General features: G+C 36.2%; 1 protein-coding gene across 3 annotated transcripts in view; it reads left to right on the top strand.

The window, feature by feature from the left end:
• The window catches only part of LOC131219073 (alpha-L-fucosidase 2-like), an 82,613-nt gene extending 67,242 nt beyond the window's left edge, over window positions 1–15,371 (top strand). For 2 of the 3 annotated variants that reach the window (XM_058214058.1, XM_058214057.1), the window contains 5 exons: window positions 2,660–2,884; window positions 3,004–3,105; window positions 3,663–3,798; window positions 13,831–14,026; window positions 14,766–15,371. In XM_058214058.1, the coding sequence (XP_058070041.1) occupies window positions 2,660–2,884; window positions 3,004–3,105; window positions 3,663–3,798; window positions 13,831–14,026; window positions 14,766–15,087 (981 nt within the window). In that variant the 3' untranslated portion in view covers window positions 15,088–15,371. Of the gene's footprint in view, window positions 1–2,659; window positions 2,885–3,003; window positions 3,106–3,662; window positions 3,799–13,830; window positions 14,027–14,523; window positions 14,582–14,765 lie in introns of all 3 variants that reach the window. The other variant, XM_058214059.1, reaches the window with a different exon arrangement.
• The last annotated feature ends 1,064 nt before the right edge of the window (window positions 15,372–16,435 follow it).

Genomic DNA, 16,435 nt, shown 5'->3' with positions numbered 1-16,435 from the left:
AAAACAGTTTATAGATTAGGGGGCCAACATTGGTCTATCCAAGCCATTGAACTAAAGGCCTCGCCTCATAATGGATGGACCATTCCCAAAAACTTTCCTCAATCGGTGAACTCTAACCTTCCCATTGTTGTCAAGCAAATACAAGATTTAAAAAATGACATAAGCAAGCCACATTCAATGGAGGAAAGATAAAAGATTCGATGATTGGGATCTTCCGGTCTTGGGAGGGTTTTTTGGGATGGTCCATCTAATGTTTTAAATATCTACGATATCGGCCCATATATCCCACGATATATCTTTTATCCCACCTGTGCGATACGAAATGCAAAGTTAGTGCCAATATATCTCACATGTTCGATCCAGTGAGCATTTTTAATTTTTGTTCCCTTTTTTTATTTATTGAAATTATGTTAAATCAATGTCAAATAGTTATAAATCTATTGGTTCTTCTTTATGTTTTGTATGAAAAATCATGAAGTTTGAGCTTTGATTTCGATATCCATTGGTTCTTCATGTTCTTCATGTTTTTTTTTTTTTTTTTTAATTAATTTATTTATTTCTTTTAACTAGCTATCAGTTGAGACTAATTTCGAAGTATCTGATGAAATGATCTCACATACGCTCTAATTTCAAAATTTAAGTGTATGTGGTCCGATTTGGAGAAAATTGGGGAAAATTCAAAAATTTCTAAATTTCTCCAAAATTGCTTGCAATGTTGCACTCCAAACATGAAATCAAGCATGTATGAGAGCTTATATACTAATTTGTTAAGTCCGTGTCAATTTTCAAAAAATAAAAATAAATTTTAATTAAAAATTAATAAAAAATTATTAAATATTAATTTAGTTTTTTGAAAATTTCCCTCAACCAACTATCAATTAAGACTAATTTCAAAGTATTTATGAGTGTTTGATGAAATAATCATCACACACACTCTAAATGTTATGCATTCAATTTGAATATAGTTGCATTAGGTCGGTCAGACAACGTATAACTTAAGACCCTATAAAACAGAAACCTATTATGTTCACTTCTTTTTTGAGATGTTATGATTAAAAGTTTGTATTAAGGTTTTTTTTTTTTAAACAATCCTTGAAGTTTCATTAAAAAATTCGACTATTTCCCCATTGTTTCCCCATGTTTCCTAAAAAGTGTGATAAATTACCGGATACAAATGATATATCCCATGCGATAACTAATACGTATCTATATCTCAAAGAAGCAATCGTAACGTGATACCAATATTTTGAACACTAGGTCCATCCATGGTGCAGGCAATTAGATCAATTGCTTGGATAGACCAACCGTGGCCATTAAAATCTACAAACTAAGTTTCTCATAGGGAACTTCCATGTGCCAAACGAATAGGAAAAGCCTTTACTTCATGAATGCCATATTTTCATTTGATCATGTATCTGCGAGCCAACCAAAACCCCACACATGCCAATTTTGAGTTGCGTGCACCACCCAAGCTGAAGATGGGCCAAATTTTCTACTATAAGGCAAACCAATTAGAGATATCAGGCCTGCGCTCGACTTGATTAAATTTTTTCTATATATCTCATTGATATTATGTATTAAATATACATGCTACTATTATACATTGTTGTCATCTTGTCATGGACCAAGGACGGCCCATCTTGACCCAACAGATGAATGATCTTGACTTGAGCTTTGACCTATTGGTTATGGGGCCTAAACTTACAGGCCTGATCCACTAGATCAAAACTGTAGGCCCAAATAATCCAAACACACCCTTAGTCTTGAGCAGTACTACAAACAGCAAATACACCCTTAGTCTTGAGTGGTACTAGATCAAAACTATAGGCCCAAAATCTCAACTGTTTATTATTAAGCACACAAACCTCCAAATTACCTAAATACGCTTACCCTTGAACCAAACCCCTTCCCATGTCTTCTAAACATTGCAGGGTTCAGGACTCTCCAGAAAGTAATTCCATGGAAAAATTGTCTATTGCTACTCGCCTTACATGTAGTAGAAATTATTGTTGTCGGCAAATTCTTAAGTATTGAGTTTTCTGACCTAAGGATCTTATTCATATTGCCCAGGACACCGCATTTTCAGTTTCCATCTCATGCATGTCCATGCATTCATTTATAAATAAATGGATGCTCCAGATTCATGTCTTTGCTCTCCATTGATATTCCATCTCATTGGACTCCACATTGATATTTTGGCTCTCAAATATGAGAGCTTGTCACATAATAAATCAAGGGCACCTGTTATTGTGTTAGTCCATGTGCAAGATGGTGAGTCCTATGAGTCAACTATGTTCTGAGCTACGAAAACCCTCACAAGACTGAATTTGGAATGGTGAGCCCATGCAAGCAGGTAATACTAGCCACCACAGAATAGCATTGGTTTCATTTGTAGCCATACCTTCTTTACTAACTCTAGAGTAGACATACTATTGTTGTCTTAGGGTACGTAAGACACATTGCAAGGATCAAGCCATATTGGTACAATTCCATTTGTTGACATGTTATTTCATTGGGAGTTTTAAAATCAGATGCTAAATACTTTCTTTAGCTCATTGTACTTTAGGATTGATTCAAGTCCAAACAGGTCTATCTCGTTAAAGACAAAATGATAAAACTGATTTTTTGAATAACTTTTGTCTTTTCTGTATGTATTTAGGATTTCTTAGAAAATAAGGCATACCCACTTTTGGAAGGATGCACATTCTTTCTGTTGGATTGGCTGGTTGAAGGTCATGGTGGTTATTTGATTACAAACCCATCAACTTCTCCAGAACATCATTTCATTGCTCCTAATGGTAAACTCGCAAGCGTGAGCTATTCAACAACTATGGATATGGCAATCATAAGAGAGATTTTCTCTTCAGTTATTTCTGCTGCTGAGGTAATAGTTATTCATTGAAGGTCCTATTTTCTACCTTGATGAACCTTGTTCTATACATATTCCTTTCTTATCTGTATTTTCATATTGATTAACAAAATCCAAATTTCTTATGAATATAGGTTCTGGGAAGAACCAATGATAATTTAGTTGAAAAGGTCAGAAAGGCACAGTTAAGGCTTTACCCAACAAAAATTTCTAGGGATGGTTCCATCATGGAATGGGTAAGTGAACACTTGATCGAGGGATGTTATTTGTTATGCTGGAAGATTATTATGATTCATGCACACGCACACCTCCTTTTTACATGTAGCTTACATGTTCCTAGGCCTGAACCATCTAACCTAAATCAACTTTGATTGGATGATCCTAAGTTATGATCAATGCATTCTTTTATTTCCTTTCCCCCCCCCCCTTTTTTTTTTGGTTGAATTCAGATCATTGATTATTTTTCAGTTTACCCATCCATTCAATGGCCTTCAATTACACATATATGGTTGTCTTTTAGTGGCTTTTTTAATCGTTCCTTTTTGAGCCATATAAAGTGGGACAATGATGTGATGGTTTGGATTAAGGTACATACACAAAACATATAATATGGTTGTTTAAATGGATATGGAATGTCAAACTCTGGAAGAGCATCGAGTAATTCCTCATAATTTATATCTTCAACTTGGGTTGCTTTTCATAATTGCATGGCAGCTTGCTACAATTATAGATAAGTAACAAAATGGAAGCTTTGTTTCTCTATCTCTTAAGAAATCCTCTATGTTTGTCATAGGCACAAGATTTTGAGGATCCAGAAGTACGTCATCGGCATCTATCTCACCTGTTTGGCCTTTTCCCGGGTCATACAATTACCCTTGAGAAAACTCCAGACTTGTGTAAGGCTGCTGCTTACAGCCTTTACAAAAGAGGTAACTCAAGGAAATCAAACAAGAAGATTTTTTTCATCATTGTGCTGTTGAACCATTTGAAAATTTTAACTTTCTATATACCTGTTTGAACTTTCCATATGAATGTTTGCAGACCCAAAGTTGTTTACATAATGATACTCTCTCTCTCTCTCTCTCTCTCTCTCTCTCTCTCTCTCTTTTTCTGAATGATTTCTCAATTTCATGTTTTCTAATGCTAGATTGTAAGAACACGGGTTATTTTCCATTGATATGTGACATTGATAACTTACTAATTGATGCTGGACTATTGCAATTCAAGTGAACATGTTAAGTCCTCTACTGTCCCATATGGATAAAATGCCCAGAATTGTTAGCCACTTTATAGCATTGAGTTTAATTTACCACTATTCAAAGTATTTGTATCATACTGTGTTTGCCCACCTTGGGATATGGAAAATATCTTGGGAAACATTAGGAAATATTGGATGCACCATGTGATATTTTCCAGTCTGAGGGGAGCATTGGGGGAACTCTTGGAAAATGGTGAAAATTTTCAGTGATTGCTGACCAAAAGGTATCCCATAATGACCATTTTCAATATCTTGAATCAAGAATTCAACGAGTGGAGAGACTGAGGAGGATGTTGCTCATAAAATTAGAGTTGAGTGGATGAAGTGGAGATTCCCTCTGGAGTTATTATGTGATTGCTGAAGTGGAGATGTGCCTCTAGAGTTTTCTGTGATTGCTGCATACCGTGAAATTGAAGGGGAAATTTTATAGGATAGCTATAAGACCAGCCATGCTTTATGGGACAGAATGTTGGACAGTCAGGGAACAACATGTTCAGAGAATGAGCATAGTGGAAATAATGTTGAGTTGGATGAGTGGCAACAAAAGGATAAAATTAGGAATGCGTTCGAGGAAACTTTAGGAATAAATAATGGGAAGTAGACTAAGATGGTTTTGGACATGTGTAATGGAGATTGAGAACTGCACAGGTTAGGAGTGAGTCAATCCAAGTTGAAGGCTCGCGAGGGGGATGCCCAAAAGGATGTGGGTGGAAATAATTAAAAATTGAGGACCTATGGTTTAACTGAGACAGTGCTTCGTGATAGAGTGGATTAGTATAACCAGATTCGTGGAGCTGATCCCAATTAGTTGGGATAAGGCTTAGATGAAGATGATGATAGTTTTCCATTCCTTACTAGACAAAACTATGTTATCGTGAATAAGCAATGCAATAATATCCAACGTGAGTTCATATCATTCAAATGTCCTATAATACAAGCAATAGAATACAAGCTCAAGAAAAGTTATAAAACATAAGCATTAAACCAAGAACTAAAAAGAACAAGAAGTATACCTTTGTCTAACATCCAAATGGAGTTAGGAGCTGGTCGAAGTCATTATCCTTGTTTCTGTTCACCAGAGGGTGGGTCCCATGTGGTTTGGCCTCTTTTTGTTAATCATTTTTATTTCTTTCGTTTGAAGTTGAATTACAAATTCAACTTTAAATGAAGATTTAGATGAAGAGATATAGATAAGACCGGATAATTTCTGGTCTCATCCAAACTCCCCATCCTTCCCTATAATTGGGAAGAGGTTCTCTTGTGAAAAACACATCAAGCAATAACAAGAGTAAAAAGAGAAAATTGAGAGATTGATATTTTTCCATCTAACTTGTCCTTTGAACGATCAAAGCCATAGATTGCAATCTGAGGCCATCTATACCATAAAATCAAAGGGGTGATTAGACCCATTTGCTCCAATAGTGGTTAGATGGACCGCTAGATCTGAACCATTTATCCTCGACTTTGTTGAGGTCCCATATCGTGTATACCCTCAAATCTTGAGGGCTCTCTTCTGCACAGACTTTCAGTGGTATTAGAGCAACTCAACGACAGATCTTTGATTTATTGTTTTAATCACAATAGGTCAGTGGCCCTTTTTATTATATTCTATATTTTATTTTAATTATACATCGATCATTTATATATTTGCTTATTATTTGTTATTATTTATTTTCTTCTTGAGGTATGAGGATTAAATAATAATAATAATAATAATAATAATAAGAGTAATATCAAATGTATGATATCTAGATTTACATCCTATTAGCCTGAGAAGATTTTTTTTTTTTTTTTTAACGAGTCAATCTTAAGGATTAGTAAAATCAGACATTAGATATTTGATTAATCCCAAATATAATGGCGTACCATAGATTGATTTGAGATAGAAATCAATAATAAGGGAGAGATTGAGGGTCAAACAAAAAGAAGCCTTTTTTAATAGGAAGCAATTTTTAATATGCACCACCTCTCTTATAATACAATAATCATAAGAGATTGATGACGGTGTATGTTTATCATTCTCCTCTAATGAATATGTAGCTAGAATGTGCATCAATCCGCACTTTTTTAATTGTGAGGTCTTTTTCTTTTATGGATGATAGCCCAGAAAAACACTAATCAATCTATCTTAGCTTATCAAATTGATGGGTATAAAATGGATGACTAAAAGGTAAATAATCAGTAATTTAAATCCATTTTTGTGACATTTTTAGGCCCCGTATTTTAAATGTTAAGGATTGGGGTATATATTTGCTACTATAGATGAATTACCACTAATTATTTTATAACTACTGAAGGCTTGAAGTCCCATTAGTGAAATCAATGGATAACAATTTTGTCTAATTAATTATTATATAAAGCTTCCTTAGTCAGGTGGGCTTAAATATGGACTTGGGCCCTTTTTCTTGTAATAGCATTTTTTTTTTTTTTTTTTTTTGTGAAACTATCCGAATCTACCTTTTGTAACAAATATAAATGGACCATCATTAGCAATACATGAGTGGTTGGAAAGCTCATATGGACCCTATATAAATATACAAATTCAAATGGGCCGGAACTGAAGCCCAATTCACTTTCTTTCAAGATTAAATATATCTTGTTAAGGGTTTTTAAATCAGCCATTTGTGGGTTGATTTAAGGCAAGTAATATGAAGTGACTTGAGGTTTTTTTTTTATTAGCAAGATTTAACCTATAGTGCGGTCCGTTTTTATGATTAATGGTTAAGATCACTTGAAATGATAATGATCGATGATGTATTAAAATAGATGATTAAAAAAATTAAATTTTTTGTAATATTGATTATGATATATTAGTATCATGATTGTAATCATTTAAGGTGGGCTACACATTTTTGGAGTTCGACAATCAAAATGTATATCTCACATGTTTCTTGATTATTATATGTACGTATGCGTGCATGGAAATATAGTTTCCTTGATATATCCTTCTATTCACTATTGATCAAGGGACCATTAGTGATCGGAACCATCATCAATCGTGATGAGAAGATCCATCATCAATGTTGATGAGAGGATCCATCATCAACGATGATCATTAATAGTAATGATCGGATCCATCGTGAATGGATATAATTATTGGTGATTATAGGACTCTCTTAATATCTAAGCAGTTTTTTTTTTTTTTGATGATAACATTCATATGTGTGATATAATTAGGCGATTAGATCTAAGCTCATTTTTCATTAGAAAATAGAAAACTTAGTGCTAAGATGCTCCATATATATAAAGGTTATGTATAACCTGAGTGGGAGTTAAGTCTCCTCCACCAAATGATGCACGTAACCTGTAATAGAAGGTTGCACTTTGTACAAATATATTCTTATAAAAGCATCAAATTCATCTTAAATAAGAAAACTTGATTGATCTACACCACCCATACAGGTATGTGGACTTTCAAATCTCTTAAGATGGGTTGACTACTTTTATACCTTGAAAATTTGAATAACACATAGAAATACTGATGATTAGTGCTAATACCTTAGATCATAGCTAAGTAGTGATACTTGATGCAATGTAGATATGGCCGCCAAAGTATTAATCGTTGAACAACTCAAAGGTCAACAATTCGACCGTAACAACTATAAAACTAGTCCCACATGATGCGAAGCCTTCTAGAGGAGGACGACATATTGCATATATTAGATGAGGTTCAAGAGGAACCTATATTGGCTGAGAATGAAAATTTAGAAGAGCATAAGGTTGCAATGAACTGCTACAACAAGTAGTGTAAACAAAATTATTTTGCCTGTAATGTCCTAATTAGAATAATGCACAAAGAACTTCGTATGAAGTGCATGACACTGCTAAAGGGATTTGGGAAGCACTAGCAAATGCCTATGCGCATAAGTTAGACGCAAAAGTTCGGGTAATAGAACTAGAATTCCAAGAATACAGGATGTTAGTCAGCTGCCTTATCAAAGATCATATTAGCAAGATGGAGTAAACTATAGGCGCCCTTAGGAATGTGGGGAGCAAATTGATTAAAAATCAAAAGATAATAGAAATGCACCGTTCTTTGCCCAAATCTTGGGCCCCAATCAAAAGAATTTTGAACCATACTGATTCTATCACTATGTTCAAAGACTTTTGTGGCCCTTTGGTACGAGAGGTTGAAATGAATGCAATTCAGCCAGGTTCGGCTAAGGCCTTTCCAACAGAGACTTAAAAGTAAAAAGTTAACAGGAAATGGTACAAAGCTCACAAGAAGGCAAAAAAGAATGACCAAGAACAGAAATCCACAACACCTGTAAATCTCAAGAAGGGAAATGGAAAGAAGCAGAAAAAAAAGGCAAACTTAATTTTCTTCGTTTGCAGAAATGCTGGCTATTATGCCTGGTAGTGTGCCCATAAAAATATAGTGATTCCTAAGTCATTAGATACTTTGTATGTAGGCGTTTATTTTGAAATCCTTTCCGTCAATACTCTATCTAACGAGTGGATTTTGAATTCAAGCGCAACAAAGCACATGACACAAGGTCGTCGAGGACTCGAGGAATTCCGACCTGTAGCCATTGAGAGTTACAAGGTGTATATGGAAAATAATGTTGTTGAAAACGTACTAGGGATTAATGTTTACCATCTTCATACGTGCATAAGGGCGAAGAAATCATTCCCTAAAGCGGTTAGGTCTAAGGGCCTACTAGAGATAATCCATTCAGATATCTGTAGACCCTTGAATATACATGCTAGAAATGGATGTCAATACTTTGTTACTTTCATTGACGATTACTCGCGCTATGGCCATGTGTATCTCATCTCACACAAATTTGAAGCTTTTGCTTTTAATTATTTTCTTAAATATAAAGCCAAGGTGAAAAATTAGCTTGAGAAAAAGATTAAAATCTTTCAATCCTATAGAGGTGGTGAGTATACATTGGAAATGTTCAAATCATATTTTGAGAACGTTGGCATTGTCTGGCAGTACACAATGACTTACACTTCACGACAAAATAGTGTTGCAGAGAGAAGGAATAGGACATTATTGGACATGGTTAGATTGATGTTGGCATAAGCCAATATCTCTACCATATTATGGAGAGACATACTGCCAACAACTGTCTATGTCCTTAATAGAGTCTCATCCAAATCCATTCCTAAGACCCCATATGAGATGTGGTTTGGGAGGATTCCTCTTCTAGCCAACCTACGCCCTTGGTGATCTTTGGGATATGTTTTGCTACCTGCCCGGCATAAAAGTAAACTTGATAGTAAAACCATTGAATTCATATTCATAAGGTACCCCATGCATTCAAAGGGATACATTTTAGTTTATGAGGACCATGGATGATGGATTGATATAGAATCTTAGGACGTGACCTTTGCCGAAGACAAATACCCCAGCCGAATGAAGCAAAATGTTGCAATTGAACTTTTTGAAATTCCCAATGTATCCAAGGAGAGTGGGAGTTCTACTTCTCAAAATGAAAATGCTCCTATAGTTCGTTCGGACAGTAGGAGAATATCTCAGTAGGCTCATGACTTACGTCAAAGCGAAAGAGGATTAATTCCCTAAAGATACTTCGATATTGAGGGGCAATCATTCTCTTGCATTGCAGTTATGATGATGAACATGATTCTTATCAAGATGCATTATTGTTTTCTAAGTCAGCCGATTGGGTGGCTTCTATAGACGAAGAGATCACTTCCATAAAGAAGAATAAAGTCTAGAAACTTGTAGATTTGCCTTCCAATCGCAAAGCGATAGGTAATAAGTGGGTACTCAAGATCAAAAGAAAGGCGGATGATATAGTGGATAAGTACAAAACACAATTAGTTGCTAAAGGTTTCACATAGAAAAAAGGTATTGATTACGAGAACACTTTTTCACCTGTTGCAATGTTCTCCTAAATTTGCATGATATTATCCATTGTCGCAAGTTTAAACTTAGAATTATATCAGATGGATGTAAAGAATGTGTTCTTAAATGGCGACTTGGATGAAGAGATACACATGTAACAACCCATGAGTTATGTAAACAAAGAACATCCAAAGAAAGTCTACAAGTTGTTGAAATCTATCTATGGGCTGAAACAATCTTCAAGACAGTGGTACATGAGGTTCCACTTAGCCATCACTACTTTTGGATTCACATTAAGTGAAGAAGATCATTGTGCATATATGAAACGGTCTGGAAGATCTTTTCTAATACTATCTCTATATGCAGAAGATATCCTACTGGCTGGTAATGACATACGATTGTTGATGTTGACTAAAGATTGACTTTTCACGAACTTTGAGATGAAAGATCTTGATGAAGACAACTTTATTTTTGGGGTATAAATCATCATGGATCGCCTTAGGAAATTTTTAGGCTTGTCTCAAGCTAGTTACATACAAAAGATCTTAGAGCGGTTCAGGATGGAAAATTCAAAAGTTGTTAAAAACCTTATGTACAAAGCTATCAAGTTAGACAAAAAATCGTGTCCCCAGACTGAAGCCAAGAAATTGGCTATGTCCTCAGTACCTTATGCAAGCGCAGTAGGGAGCTTAATATATGATATGCTTTGCACCAGACTGGATATTAGTTATGCAGTTGGCATAGTCAGTCATTATTAGAGTAACTCGGGATAGTCTTATTGGCAAGCCGTCAAACATATATTCCGTTATCTTAGAGGAACGAAAGACCTGCTACTGTGTTATGAAGGCACGAGTCTCAAGTCCAGAGAAAATTCTGATGTTGCTTGGGGTAATGACACCGATGATGGAAAGTCTACTTCAGGATGTGTCTTCTTACTTGGAGGGGGTGCTATCTCATGGTCGAGTAAGAAATAGACATCCACAGTTCTTTCATCTGTGGAGGCCGAGTACATTACATGTTGTGCTGCAATTCAGGAGTGTGTATGGATTCACAGATTTTTACTAGGTCTAGGTGTTGTACCGAGTGTTTGTCAATATATATTGCTGAAAATAGACAACACTTATGCCATCGACTTGGCAAAAGACTCCAAACACTACCAGAAGTCCAAGAACATTGAGATCAAGTATTGTTACGTCCGTGATCAAGTGAGAGATAAGAAGGTAGAACTCTACATTTCTACTAAAGAGATTTGGTTGATCCCATGACGAAATCTACAGCTAGAGATCTATTTTTGGTTCACATCAGACAGATGGGATTGAGGAGAGCTTGAGTGATATGCTTGTATCAAGTACCTTTGATCTTTCACTAATGAATAACATATTCCATTTATTCAGTTTTAAGGACTTATATAGACCAGGTGTGTGGATCATCAACATTTACCATGAGATCATGTAGGATTTCTATTATTTGTTGGCACGCTAGTAACCCACTCGCACAGGTTGACCAACCTTGAATGTACAAGAGAGGTACATTTGGGCTGATGTTCATACACTGAGCTATGGACTTCTCTTTATTATGAATAATAGAGGATGAGGATGTGAGTCATATCCGCCTACAATCTTAAAAGATTGAAGATGAGACTGATCAAGTCGAATAACATAATTGCACTATTACTTTTCATGTGATTAATGTTATGGCTTGAATTAATAGGCAAATATGAGATGAGTCGTGTCTCATGTGAAATAATCTACGTATTGTAGACCCAACATATACCTAGTATTGTTTACTTTATGACGTGGATTGTAGCCACGTGCTGGGACATTTTACCTATAGATTTCTTTGATTCGATCTAATCATTACAACGTTCAAGTAGTCAGTCTTGTAAGTGACTCCTTTGTGTACTTAGCTACCTTCCTCTTGTGTATAGAAGGATGAGATTGAGTGTTGCTACTTTAGTGTAATATGACAAAAGGCCCTTGATTGGCCAAACTCGGTTATACTAGGAAAGCAGCTTGATCGATTCCAAATTACACATCTGCGTAGGGAAGATCCCTTAACAGCTACACCAAGTTTCTAAAACTATAAATACGCATTTGAAGACTTATCCGCCGATAGTATCAAGTTTTTTAATAGACTTTTGCAAATGATATTCTTTCTTAAAAGAGTGTGTGTGTGTGTGTGTGTGTGTGTGTCTATATAAATATATAAATATATATATATATATATATATATATATTAGTATTATTTTAAATTGATTTAAGTTGAAGTTTGCAAAGACCGAGTTTTCAGAATAACTTGATAAGTTGGATAAGTGCGTATGTTGGCCGAGTACTCCAGCCCGGGAGTTAACTCCATCCGATATGGTCATGCGGAATAGGATAGGCATTGTAAATATTGGGTTATTGAGTACTAGTAAGGTAGTCACTTAGTACTCAAACATCAGTGAAAAGATAATAGTGATCCAATTGGTCTCACGTCTCTGATTCTTTTGATCGCGATGTTTCGTTTTGATTGTTATGAGGCAAGTTAGATAATAATTTTTTTGTGCCTATCCCATAATGTGATTGAGTGGGAGTTGTTGGACATAGGCCAGTGGGACCTACTAGTGGGAAATCACTAGCAGGTGGGTCCCATGTGGTTTAGACTCTTTTTGTTAATCATTTTTATTTCTTTCATTGGAAGTTGAGTTACAAATTCAACTTTAAATGGATATTTAGATGAGGAGAAAAAGATAAGATCGGATAATATCTGGTCTCATCCAAACTCCCCATCCTTCCTTATAAATGGGAAGAGGTTCTCTCATGAATAACACATCAAGCAACAATGAGAGTAAAAGGAGAAAATTGAGAGATTGATATTTGTTCATCTAGCTTGTCCTTTGAACGATCTAAGGCATAGATCGTAATCCTGGGCCATCTATACCATAGAATCAGAGGGTTGATTATACCCATCTACTCCAGTAGTGGTTAGGTGGACTGCTAGATCTAGATCGTTTATCCTCGGCTTTGTCGAGGTCCCATATCGTGTAGATCGTCAGATCTTAAGGGCTCACTCTTCTGCACAGACTTTCAGTTTGTACCAAGGGGGACATAATAATGTTGCTTAACGTAGCTGTAGTATTGTGCCCATCACATGATGTTATGATACTAGACCATGTAATCTCAAACATATCGATGATACTCATCTTGACTACTGAGCAGTTGCCATAACTATCATTGTCACTTCCAGTGGCATAGGCTATGGCAGGGTTGTAGATGTGGCTAGATACCTCCATACCCATCTCTGAATCCTAGATATATTTGTCCATGGCCATTCCCCTGTCCATATCTATAGGCATATCATGACCATAGCCATGCCCCTTTCTGTTTCACTCGAAATCCCTCTCTATTAGATATTTGTCCACCAATCCATTGTCTGGATGAGAAACTACTTGAGTGGAGTCATTAAAACACACCTAGGAACAGATTACCCCAAAATTTTTTGGCCCAAACATCTTTTCTTTTTTTAATTTTTATGATTTTTTTTGCGATATATGTTGTTATTGTCGATACTTGTAATTGATCAATACTTCGTATTTAAACAATAGGATGGGATGGCGATACATGTAATATATCAACGTGGACTGACCATTGTCATCATTGTAATTGTTTTCTTTTCCCAAATGGTTTTATATTGCTAACCCAGCAACATTGGTATGTCTTCTGCCATTCATACATAGAACATTGGAATTTATGTAGCAATGAAGTTACATGTCAACTTGAGATATGGTTTTCATTACAAGGCCCTCAAGCTATTGTTGAATCTCAGTTTGTTATCTGGTGGTTCTGACTCTTTATCAGTTAGCTACCAATTGTACCCTCAATTGTATTTTCATCACTTGGACAGGAGAGGAGGGCCCAGGATGGTCAACCGCATGGAAGATAGCCTGTTGGGCACGTCTTCACAACAGTGAACATGCATACGGGATGGTCAAGCATTTGATTATCTTGGTAGATCCTGATCATGAAGCCAGCTTCAAAGGGGGGCTCTACAGTAATTTGTTCGCAGCGCACCCTCCATTCCAGATTGATGCAAATTTTGGGTAAGCAATATTCTATATGCCTAAATAGACAAAGGATTACAGGAGCATCAAGATGTGAATAGATCCCCATTACGCCAGTTCATACAAGCAGGGAACATTATTCAGTTATCTAAACTGTTGATCTGTTGCTCCATGCTACTTTGTTGTTCTTTGGGTAGGGCTGGGTTTTCAAAAATCTCCAGGTTAGAAGATTCTGACCCTTTAATCAGCAGGATAGAAATAGAGATTTAAGAAAAGAACACAACACCAACCCAGAGAGAACTCCCTAGTTGAGATGGCTAGGATTATTTCTAGAAGATTCTGGGAAGGCCATATACATGGTTGGCCCATCAGATATATCATTGATCTATATCTCCACTATGATCTCCCTTGTACCGATTGTGTATATGAGAAGACTTCATGGTTTGATGCATTAGGACCCGATAACTTTTGAAAGGTAAAAGAAGAATGGGTTGCTAATTGCACCTGATGCATGCCCTTCCATTGTTTTCATGTAGGCAGCAGAACCCACCCACCTGAGTGTGTCACCCTTTTGCCACTCAGTTGGCTACCTAGGTGAGCCAATCAAAGAGCGTATAAGAATCTTTTTCACATTCACATGTGAATGTGGGATTAACATTCCTCTCATAACTCTATGGATAAATTGCATGCCTAAAGAGAGGAACATGTTACATAGGAAGAACAAAAGTTAAATTTGCAGTGTGAAAAGTTGCTAAACTAATGTAATTTCATATGTCAGTTTCACAGCTGCAATTGCGGAAATGCTTGTCCAGAGCACTGAAAGAGACCTGTATTTGCTTCCTGCCCTTCCACATGATAAATGGGCAAGTGGGTGTGTTAAAGGACTGAAGGCTCGTGGTAATGTGACCGTCAACATATGTTGGAAGGAAGGGAAGCTTCATGAAGCCAATCTTTGGGCAGAGAATCAAAATTCACACAGAAGATTGCATTACAATGGAACTGTTTCTGTGGTTAGATTTTCTGTTGGCACTATTTACACATTCGACGGACAGCTGAAATGCTTGAAGATGTGCTCTCTCTCCAAAGCAGCTATTTCATAAAATAGATGAGATCAAATGAAGTTCAGGAAGAGCTTGTTTTGATTCTTTCAGTTGGCCTTTAGGGGGTCCACTTGTGTCACTTTTGTGCCCGTGTGGACCATTCTTGGTTCTTATATGCTTTTGTTTTGTTTATGGACTTAAACATGTGTTTGGGCTTGGTTTTAGGCGCATGGGCTATTGTATTATAGTAACTTTTAGTAAGAGGAGCATTACTTGTCATTGAATATCTTTTAGTGAAGCCCTAATTTAATAATAAAAAATTTAGGGGGGGAATGATATTATTAGACCGTGATTGAATTGTATCCTTTTTTTAATAATAAATATATATATATATATATATAGATATTAACATTGATGATTTTATTGCTAACAAGGTGAAGCCAAAGACTATGAAAAAAAACTAGTCACAGATTAGCCCAGTTAGTAGGGAATTGAGATGACACTATGATTGAATATTTGACTAGCAATTCCTTTATAAGATTTATGGCAAGGTTACAAACTGCCTTAACATTTCTTTTCCGATTCCTAAAACATTTATTGTCAACAAATTAACCAAATCTCAGCTAACAAACATACACGCCAAACCTTCTTTCCAACGTTCCCTTCAAACCCCGCCTTGCCGCAATATGAGAAGAGACTCAATAGAGCCTGGCAAGACCCACTGAATGCCAAACAAAATAAAGAAACTTATCCATAATTTCCTTGCAAGTGAACACTGAATGAAAAGATGATTTCCCAATTCCCCATCTTGATAGCATAGAAGACACATTGGTAGAATCATATGCCTCTTACGAAGATTGTCTACCATGAGCACTTTCTTTTCTCCCACCACCTTTGGAGAAGCCCCATAACTCCATACGGAAGCTATGTGACCTGCACTAGCCCTTTAGCCATTGATCATGTAGCGGAAAGATTTTACTCATATTTGTCATGTAACCATCTTAACGAATCCCTTTCAGAAACTAGGGGATGGACCTTATTTAACATTTGTAGCAAGTTCAACCACTCAACTTCGATCTCATCCAAGTTCAACCTTCAAAGGGATGTCCAAATGATTTCATCCCCTTGAAGAGAAAAATACCTTGCCACATTCATTTTATGTTCCGGCGAAATCCCCTCCAAAAGGGGGTAAATCTCCTTTAGCTTTTGATCCCCTGAGTAAATATTCTCCCAAAATCATCTTTCTTTGTCATTCTCTAAAAAAGGCCATCCCTTCCCAAACTTTGATTATTAGTGAGGTCACTATTTTCCATATAGACAATGCCTTATACAATAAAGAGTCTTTTGTCCACCACAAGCCCTCTTAAAGCCCATACTTTCTCAATACTAGTTTCCTCCACAAATAACT

Source organism: Magnolia sinica, chromosome 11 (genome assembly GCF_029962835.1).
Source record: "Magnolia sinica isolate HGM2019 chromosome 11, MsV1, whole genome shotgun sequence".
Taxonomy (NCBI): domain Eukaryota; kingdom Viridiplantae; phylum Streptophyta; class Magnoliopsida; order Magnoliales; family Magnoliaceae; genus Magnolia; species Magnolia sinica.
The sequence above is the reverse complement of the archived record's forward strand: the minus strand, read 5'-3'. Positions and strand labels throughout refer to the sequence as shown.